Source organism: Danio rerio, chromosome 5 (genome assembly GCF_052040795.2).
Source record: "Danio rerio strain M-AB ecotype USA chromosome 5, GRCz13ab, whole genome shotgun sequence".
NCBI lineage: Eukaryota > Metazoa > Chordata > Actinopteri > Cypriniformes > Danionidae > Danio > Danio rerio.
The window spans coordinates 21,407,022-21,417,500 of NC_141025.1; the positions used below are offsets into that span (position 1 = coordinate 21,407,022).

General features: G+C 34.0%; 2 protein-coding genes across 3 annotated transcripts in view; both read left to right on the forward strand.

The window, feature by feature from the left end:
• The window catches only part of sgsm1a (small G protein signaling modulator 1a), a 766,057-nt gene that overhangs the window by 454,199 nt on the left and 301,379 nt on the right, over positions 1–10,479 (forward strand). The window lies entirely within an intron of this gene.
• Positions 1–10,479, forward strand: part of coro1ca (coronin, actin binding protein, 1Ca) — a 105,754-nt gene that overhangs the window by 45,290 nt on the left and 49,985 nt on the right. For both annotated transcript variants that reach the window (XR_015489943.1, NM_201295.1), the window contains 1 exon segment: positions 1,024–1,223. Coding sequence is in view for 1 of the 2 variants with exons in the window: in NM_201295.1 (NP_958452.1) it covers positions 1,026–1,223 (198 nt within the window). In the remaining variant the exon portion in view is untranslated.

Here is a 10,479-nt window from a genome sequence, read left to right on the forward strand (position 1 = left end):
AGGTGGCAAGGGGGACAATCAAACTTGGGTATGGTCCAGGCAATTGAACAAAGTGTGAAGCGCCCTTAGAAACATTCCTAAATTGGCAGAAATCTGAAAAAAAATTGGAATCTTGCAAAAATAATATTAGCAATATTGTAGGGCTGGGCGATTTGGCCTCAAATCAAAATCTTGATTAATTGAACATTTTTAAATTTACTACAATTAATGAACAGTTATTTTATTTATTTACTAAGTTTTTCTGCATCTCTGGCGCAGCTTATCATCATCAATGTAGTGCAAAGGAAGGTTCAAGAACGGGTCCATCGTCCTACTTGACCAGAGATGACCGCAGAAGTATAAACCAGCCTCATCTTAACAGAGCATGGTCGCACGTCACGCATGCAGTGGAGTAAATAATTGGAAAAAAAAATACATTCTGGAAAAATTTGATCGATTATAGGTTGTGAATATCGATTTTGATCACTTTTCGATTAATTGTCTAGCCCTACAATACTTGTTGTTGTAGTTGTTGTTGTTATTACTACTATTATTACTATTATTAGTTCTTAGAAAAGAATCTTGAATTGCCAAAAATAGGGAAAAAAAATACATAATAACAGTATTTGTTGTTGTTATTACTATTATTAGTTCTTAGAAATAATGTTCTGTCTGCAAAAAATCTGTAAAAGCAGAATCTGCAAAAACGATAACGGCTGGTCACACTTACCACAATATTTAAATCTGCCAATAAAATTACAAACGGAGCATCAGAAAATGATATTTAAAGTAGTAAGTCAAAACACAGTTCACGCACCCTAAAGCTGCTATTTACACTGAGACAACTGTCGAAAACACCATTGAATTACAGATTAAAGTGCACAAATGATCAAATCAGATTTTTGCTGATGTGCTTGTCAGTATAAGCTAATAATGAATGTGTGTAGACATGCTGTACAAGGCTTTGCTCTGTGAAAGCGCTCAAGCGTTTGTGTCATGTGACGACGGCTTCATTCATCATTCTTGTCTTGTTTTCCTTTGCAGATATGTTCAAACGGGTTGTACGACAGAGTAAGTTCCGGCATGTGTTCGGCCAGGCGGTGAAGAATGACCAGTGCTATGATGACATCAGGGTGTCCCGGGTCACATGGGACAGCGCGTTCTGTGCAGTTAACCCCAAATTTGTTGCCTTAATTGTGGAAGCCAGCGGAGGCGGAGCGTTCATGGTTTTGCCTCTACACAAGGTGAGAGATGTAGAAAGCTTTTGTTGCTTTTTAGGTTATATTCTTTTAAGAAGACTTGGGAAATAATTGTTGGTAAAAAATGTTGAAAAAACTGAAACGTTATCAAAACTAGAGATTTATTTTTCTTTTTTTTTTCATATTTTTTTCATGTCTAGGTATTTTGTACACACAGTTGTTCTGAAGTTTGGAAGATGTTGAACTTATTTGGATAAAATTCTTGTCAATTGTAAAATTGTTGTAGCTTTAGGAATTTTTTCTACATCTAAAACATTTAAAAGTGTAAAATATTGTGTTTTAGTGAAAATTGCAATATTCTTTTGGTGTTGTCAAACTTCATAAAGGAAAATGTGGCAATGTTAATCTAAAACAAATTTGTTAGCATCTTATTTTTATTTAACTAATGTGGTTCAAAATTCAGATGTTGCTTCTACTTAAAGGAACTATATTCTAAACATTATTTTGTACTTTGAGGGGAAAAAGAAGGTTGAATTGCTCTAAACTAGAGGTGTGACGATCTCACAGATCAAGTGCTTTGTACACACCTGGCAACCCAAGCTGGCCTCCATTGGTTGGGTGGGCGGGTTTAACATAACAGCTTTTTTTTTTTTCTTCACCGGAGTTCAACAGCTGCCGTGTCCGGTCCAACACAGGCTACAACTGCAGACACACACATTACCCATACCTCGAAACCATGCGATGGAATAGCACTTTAGATGGGTTGACTAATGGGTTGACTAAAACTAATGTTGAGTGAGAAGATTTCATTAATTTCAGCTGAACTGTTCTTTTTAAAGCTTGGCAAGAGCATTGCTGTTGCAGAAGAGACTTTTTACACCTACAAGAAGCTGAGAAGAAATCATGTCCTAATTGTGGACAAGATGCCAAACAATGAATGGGTTTGTGGTCTGTTTCTGAGAAATTGATGAAGGGTTTGGGTGTAGAATTGCTCCCTACTGCTCAAGCTACAGTTCTGTTACGCTTCTGGACTTTGTCTATGTTTAAATGTACACAGACTTAATTACAACCTTGAGTCTCTACAAATGGAGGTGATTAAGACGGGTATGATTCATCAGACATCTGCCTTGATCTGTTTGAATCAGAGTTGTTATGAGTGAGTGATGCTCTGCTGGATGTCTTTGAGTTTGTGCTGGCCACGTTGTTCTGTTGTACTGCGAATACACTCTAGGTGTTTAAAATAACACATTGTCTAGACCACACACAGCAATACTTATTACTTTACTGTGCTAATGATAAAATGTGTTGAAATTGTTTGTAGTTTTTATACTATTGTCATTTGTTCTTCTGACTTTTCTGTCAAACCCCAAGATATTTGTTTCTCAAGTATGCAAAGAGATCTTCCTTTCCTAATGGTTTTCAGAGTTCAAATGTGATGACAAAAGTTGAGTTTGTGTCTGTAATTTGATGCCTGTGATGGAGATCTCGGGCCTGTAGGGATTTTGTTACTTCAGAGCTTAATGCACTACCCTCTTTAACCTTCTGTCACCGACTACCATTGTCTGCTTGGGTTACGAAAGCCGAGATTTGCTTTATCTGAGGCAAGTGTATGTGTTTGTGGGGGTTTAGCATGTGTAGATTTAGTCTACATGTTCAAGCATGTATATGTGGTTCATGTGCTGAATTTTATCAGCTAGTTTGACAAAGCGGGTCTGCATTTCCTTTTCCTTTTTGTTGTACTAGATTGCGTCTATTAATTTAAACATTCATTCAATTTAACATTGATTGATTCAGTCCAACTTCATTCATTGATTCATTCATTCATGCAAACACTAATTCATTCCTTTATTCAATCAAACATTTTCATTCGTATACTCAAACACTGATTCTTTCATTAAGTCACTCAAATACTGATTCATTCATTCACTCACACTGATTCATTCACTTATTCATTCATTCACCTAAACACTTTTTCATTTATTAATTCATTCATTCACTCAAGCAATGATTCATTCATTCATTCATTCATTCAATCATTCACCCAAACACTGAATTAATAAATCAGTGCTTGATTGAATCACTCAAACACCAATTTATTCTAACATTGATTTATTCATTTATTTAATCATTCAAACAATTATTCGTTCATTCATTTATTCACTTAAACACTTATTAATTTAAGCACTTATATCAATTTATTCAGTCATTCACCCAAACACTGATTCAATCAAACACTGATTCATTCATTTACCCCTTATCACCCCTATCACTGATTCATTCAAACATTTATTCATTCAAGCATTCACCCAAAAGCTAATTCAATCTAACACTGATTTATTTATTCACTCAAACACTGATTCATTCATTCGTACAAACAGTAATTCATGAAAACATTACATTTGATTTTGTTCATTCCAACTTTCCACCCAGTGATTTTATTTGTAATTTGGGTTGTAATTGGGTTAATTCTCTATTGCCTTTCCTTTTAGATGAGAAATGTGTAGCTTAATGTACACAGGCCTTTACCAGCAGCCTGCTTTTTCCCTGTGCATTAACTCAATGTGCGACCACTCGCTTCCTGTGTGGAAAAACTAATTAACCGTTGTCCATGTTTAAGTTTTAAGCTAATAGTTTACCCAAAACTGTAAGTTGTGTTGTTCACTCAGCCTCATGCCATATCACAAATGCATGACTTTCTTCTGTGAAATATAAACTATATTTTAAAGAAAGTTTGTTAAGTTTCAGTTTTTTTCATATAATGGAAGGCAAAGGTAACAAAGATAACAAAAGTATTCATTCATACATAAAATTGTTTTAATTAATTTATTCATATATAAGATTTTTTCATTCAAAATTATTTTATTTTATTCTTTTATACATAGGTTTTATTCATTCATTGGTTCCTTTCATTCATTAATTCTTTAATTCATTCTTTCATTCATCATAAGTTTCTTTCGTTCTTTCATAAGTTTAATTTCCCTTAAGTTTTGTTTATTCATTCGTTCGTTCATAAGTTTCATTCGTTAGTTTCTTTCAGTATTTCATTCATTCCACTCAAGTTTCATTCATTCATTCATTCATTCATTTTTCCATAAGTTTCATTTGTTCATTCATAAGGTTGATTGATTGATTTATTCCTTCATTAAGTTTCTTCATTCATTTATTCATTCATTCATTCATTCATTCATTAATAAAGTTTCTTTCATTCATTTATTCATTTATCTATTCATTCATTCATTTATAAGTTTCATTTATTCATTCATTCATTTTTCCATTAGTTTCATTTGTTCATTCATAAGGTTGATTGATTGATTTATTCCTTAAGTTTTTTTATTCATTTATCAAGTTTCTTTCATTCATTCATTCAAGTTTCATTCATTCTTTCATAAATTTCATTCGTTCATTCATTTGATTGATTTATTGATTGATCGATTGATTCATTTATTCATTGATTGATTAATACATACATACATGCATACATACATTCATTCTTTCACTCCATTAATTTATTTAGATGCAAAAGATGATGTAATATTTTTGGGGGAGATTTGGTCCTTTTAGCCTGACTAAAGTTTAGTTACTGTATGAGCGTTTTGCAGTTGGTCATCTGTATAAAGTGTTGTATTCACTTATCTGAGAGTGTCAATTGGCACATCTCCGATTACTGCGGTAATATTGACCAGATTAGCAGGAGCGTGGTGTTGACAGGCGGAACAGCTCTCTGTAATTAGAGAGCGCTCAGACACGACTGTGACATCCAAACCACTTCAGGCTCTCTAAAGGCTGTCATCAGCGTCACACACCAACACTCGTAAATGATGTCACAGTCAAACGCTCCACTGCCTGGCCAGACAAGCTCGGTTACAACAGGCTCACACATTTATCTTGGGTTATATACATTATTAGTTTCAGTGTCTGTTCCTGCCGGCTGCTTTCTTGAAGCATTTATGAAGCTCAGGTTTCAGGCTAGCTTAAATAAAGTGATGGATTACACCAGTGTTAATCCTTTGTCGTTCCAACACAGGTGTGAGGAGTGTTTATTAATCTGTGAAAAGTAATCGTGTTTGTCCCCATCTTCTCATTGTTTGTGTTTTCTCTGAGCGGATTGCTTGATCCATCTGTCCGCTCATTTGACATAGGACTGAAATATGCTGGGATTAAAATTAAACTTTTTATTTATTTATTTATTTTGAACCATTCATTCATTCAGTCATTCACCCAAACACTGATTCAATCAAATACTGATTCATTCATTTATTTACCCCCTAACACTGATTAATTCAAACAATTATCAATTTATTCATTCATTCATTATTCAATCATCTATTTATTCATTCATTCCTTTACTTAAACAAGGATTCATTTAAACATTTATACATTTATTCAATCATTCACCCAAATGCTGATTAAATTAAACACCAATCAAACATTCATTCACTCAATGAGCTAGGATTAAAGTTAAACATTTTTTTCTTAAATGTTCTTGTGAATGTGCAAATATTTAGATTACAAAATGATGTAATTCAATTTTGTTTTTGAGGTGTAACCATATATTTTGTCTCACTATGTTAAAGTAAAGCAGTGTATAATTCTCCCAGAGTGAACTTTTCAGTACAGTATATCTAATTTAACATCAAATATGGTGAACCAACATCACACATTTGAACTTCCCATGTTTATTAATTGTTATTGTTAGATAAAAAATAAAATGCATTCTTTAAATCGAGATTTCACACACCCAAAAATGTTAATCCATACTTCATATGTTATTTAAAGTAGATGATATTTAAAGATTTTTAGCTGAAACTTGATTTAAAACAGATTTTTAACCGGTCCTTAGATCTAAACGTGAATGCGAGTAATTTGAAAGGGAATAAATGGTTGAATGAATGAATGAATGAATGAATGAATGAATGAATGAATAAATTAATATATAAATAACAAAAATAAATAAAAAAAAATTCTTTCATTGATTCATGCATTTGTTTATTTAGGGTGCTTTCACACCTGTAGATCTATTCTGTTCCGAAACAGGGATTAAAATTGTTACAGTGTTGCACTTTGTTCTTGGTGCTGTTTGCTTTCACATGGCAAAGTTCCACTGTTTCTTTATTTGAGTCCCGCTCAGCTGTTATACGTCCTTATTTAACTTTATGATGATGAGCTGAGCAATAAGACATTATAAGTGAAAAGTTGCTATTTAATTTTGAATGGTGACACCCACAGACATTGTCACCAAAAATAAATCAGAGGTAAGACTTTCTCATACACAGCCATGAATTATGCATCATAGGCTCTACATTATAGAGAGAAATAACAGATAAACCGAGACTGCAGTTCAGTCAATTTTCCTAACGAATAAACCGCTCTCGTTAATAGTTCAGCATGCTTTCGTATTTGACATGGAATGACATCCCGCCCTACCCATAATTCTCACTTCGTATAGAGAGACTAGCCTATTACATAGCCATAATACATTTGCTTTTTTTTTATATATATTCGAGAGCAACCCTATGTTCTGTTGTCATTAATATTTTAATAAACTTTAATAGGTAAAACTGTCCAAGGTATTAACAAAAGCAGGTGATGCATCAAAGTTTGATTAAAAAATCTTAAATGCTTATAAAAATCTTTATAATCATTAAAATAATTCTAAAAATGACACAAATAATTAGTTTAAAAATATTAAATGATATCAATGATATGACAAAGTTCCGGAAACTTTCTACTTCTCTGTTTATCTGTCTGATTTTACAGTCAGTTTCTTTTGTGACCGTCCCCTGTCATTTTAAAGAGTATAAGCCTCGTCTGTTTCATGAGGTGCATGCGCAGTCAGCGGAGGTGTGCAATGCGGTGCCAGGCGAAAGTATAAATCCATCTTTAGGCATTAAAACCACTTGTAACCACTAAGGGTGTCACGATTCTCCAAATCCTCGATTCGATTACATTTTCGATTCTTAAGTCACGATTCGATTTTCAATTATGAATAATTAATTAATTAATAACAAATTAATTATTTGTAGCCTACCGTTTAAACTACCTGACCTGCATGGTCTTTGTTTTACCCATAAACAAATCAAACAGTAAATGAATAAAGGCAAGTTACACACATAATTACCACCTGTCAATCACTTTTTTCTTGTGAATAGGCAGTGATCTGTGTCGTTATAATGGCGTCGGTAAAAAAAAGGTGCACAACCAACAGGAACCAGCCAACAGTACCTGAGGTGTTTGCTAAAATGACTAAGTACTAGTGTGAAAGTAAAAGATTGAAGCAGTCTTAACTAGGTTAATTAGGTTAACCAGGCAGGCTAGGGTAATTAGGGCAAGTTCTTGTATAACGATGGTTTGTTCTGGAGACAGTCTGAAAAACAATTAGCTTAAGGGGCTAATAAATTTGACCTTAAAATGGTTCATAAAAAAAATAAGAACTGCTTTTATTCTTGCCAAAATAAAACAAATAAGACTTTGTTCAGAGAAAAAAATATTATCAGACATACTATCAACATTTGCTTGCTCTGTTAAACATCATATAGGAAATATTTTAAAAAGAAAAAAACAACAAAGGGGGGCTAATAAATCTGACTTCCACTGTATATATATATACAGTAATTTTTTTATGTTTTTAAGAAAACTTATTCAGTTCATCAAGGCTACATTTATTAAATGTAAAAAATGTAAAATTGTTAAATATTTATCAAAATTTTAAATAACTGCTTTGTTATTGTATGTAGTTTCAAATAAAATTATTACTCCAGACATTATTGCTTTTGTTACTATTACCATTAATAAATATAATAATAATTAATATTAGTGATTTCTGAAGGATCATGTGACTGGAGTAATGAAGCTGAAATTATCTTAACTATCTAATAAATCTTTAAAATCACAATCAAATATGGAATAAATGAATAAATTAAATGATAAACTACTTTTGAACACTTATTTTATAGTGCAACATTTCACAATTTGTATTTATGATGAAATAATTGCAGCCTTGGTGAGCAGAAGAAGCTTAGTTTAACATATTTAATCATACTGACCCCAAACTTTTGAGCACTTGTGTACAGAATATTTTATAAGTGAAAATGTGCACTTTCATTCTAAGAACCCACAGACATCGTCACCGAATAGCCTATAAAGCAGAGGGCAGACTTTCTCATATATACAGAGCCTTATTTTAATTGTCAGGTTTTATAAAAATCAATCTATTGAATTAATCAATTAATTAATTAATTTTCTCACTACAATCGATCCCCTCAATAGGGCAGAGACCATCTCATTCAGGCTATCTCGGACTGATTGATTTGGCGCGTATGCGAGCGGAACTGCTGGATATAAACAAACAAACCGCGCTAACGGGGGAAACGAGACAGATTCCGAAACAAACGTCTATATGTCAAAGCACCGTAAGATTGTATTTGCACACAATTGACAGACAGTTGCAGCACGCAGCTCTGGCTCGATCTGTCAGGCATCAAGGCAGCACTGTACACTGACCCGAGCGTCTCGCACGCTGGCCCCGGGCTATCGGGCAGTCCTTATTGTCGAGCCCTGAAGGTTTAAGCTCTGTCGATGGGTCTCCTGCGTCTGTACAGTTCAACGAGCACTTCAACAAGCGTGTTTTTTCCCGCTTGGCAAGCCAAGCTGACATGACATGGGGGCGTGGCAGCATCGACGATTCTATTTTTTAATTCGATAATTGAAATAGAGCATAAATTTCGATCGATTTCGATTAAAAATTGAAATTGTGACACCCTTAGTAACCACTTATATATATTTAATCTCTCAAACCACATAAATAAACACCAGAAAGTATTATCAGTAGCCTCAGGTACTAGTTTTGCATTTATAAAAGCAAAAATTAGTACCCAGGGCAAGCAATAATATTTTTAGGTCTTGGGAAACAAATCAATCTGTGCAAAACAACCAACCAACCAACCAACCAAAAAAAAAAACAAAAACAAAAAAACGCAATATTAGGTCAATTTACAACATTATTAGGTTTTAATATTATGAACAATTTAATGTTTTTAATTAAGAGGTATTTAACTGTATCACTTAAAAATAACACCCAAACGGACCCTTTTCACATTTCTGTGTTTGTCAGTAGCAGAAGTCATCATAGTTGGGTAAACTTAGAGCGTAGTGAATGGAAGAGTACAACAAATAATTTTTACAATCCCATTTGCTGAAATAATAAAAGAAAAACTCCATGATGGTGTTATCAAGAAGAATTGTGTGAGACTAATGATGGCAGCCAGAGGAGAAAACGACATCAAAGTTACTGAACTTCCCTATAGACACTGCATTAGAAACACCTCGCACAAGCAGTCATTTGATGCAAAGATGATATAGTGCGTAGGTGAATACACATACAGTACAATTTTTCAAAATATTAAAAACTTTCATGGAATTAAGATTGATGTGTGGAAAGTGTCGTGCATTAAACTAAACTGTCTTGAGTGTATCGTTACTCCACATTTTTCTAGACACTATCAGCAAAGAGGTTTTAAAACAAGTCCAGACTGTCAGAATTGCAGTGTGTATCATTGGTGGCTTTTGTTAGTGGTGACGACCTGTCATAACTTGCTTTTTGTTTGGTTTCTTTACATTCAGCTTGCAGAAAAAGACATCACTCTCTTAAGTTCATGCACACACTCTCTCTTTTTTTTTTTTTTTGGCTTCTTTGTGTCTGCGATATGTCCTGCATGCTGTCCTTCTGCTTCATCTAACACTCTTCACCCCCTCCCCAAGTATATGTGCAGTATTGCATCTGTCTACTCTCCATCTTCCCAGGCCGTTCCATTCCCAGCAGCCTCTGCAATCAGACAGCTGGCTCTGAGGGAGGGGGGCTGCTATTGTCCCTGCGCGTATGCCAGGTTTTGTACAGCTCTTTGTTTCCCAGCTCAAATCTGGATGGGAACTCCTCATCCTCACTTCATTCCACCCAAATCCCTATACTCGCACTCATGCCTGTTGTTTCCCAGTATAATGCAATGTTTAAAGCTCTTAACGTTTAAGTGGCCCATGTTGTAGCAACTCTCACGGGGTGAGTGTGCTTATCTTAATTTTTTTTATTTCCTCAGCCACATGACCCCTATTTCATCACAACACCGTATTTAAGTGTAAAACAGGGTGGAAGATTTTGGTTGGCCAGCTTTCATAATAATACCTGAGGCAGCATTCCTGTAATTCTGTTTGCTTTCTTTTTTTTTCTTTGAGTTTTAAATTTATTCATTGTTTATTCATGTTTATTTATTAATTATTTATTTGATTTTTATTTGCCAATAACTTGAAG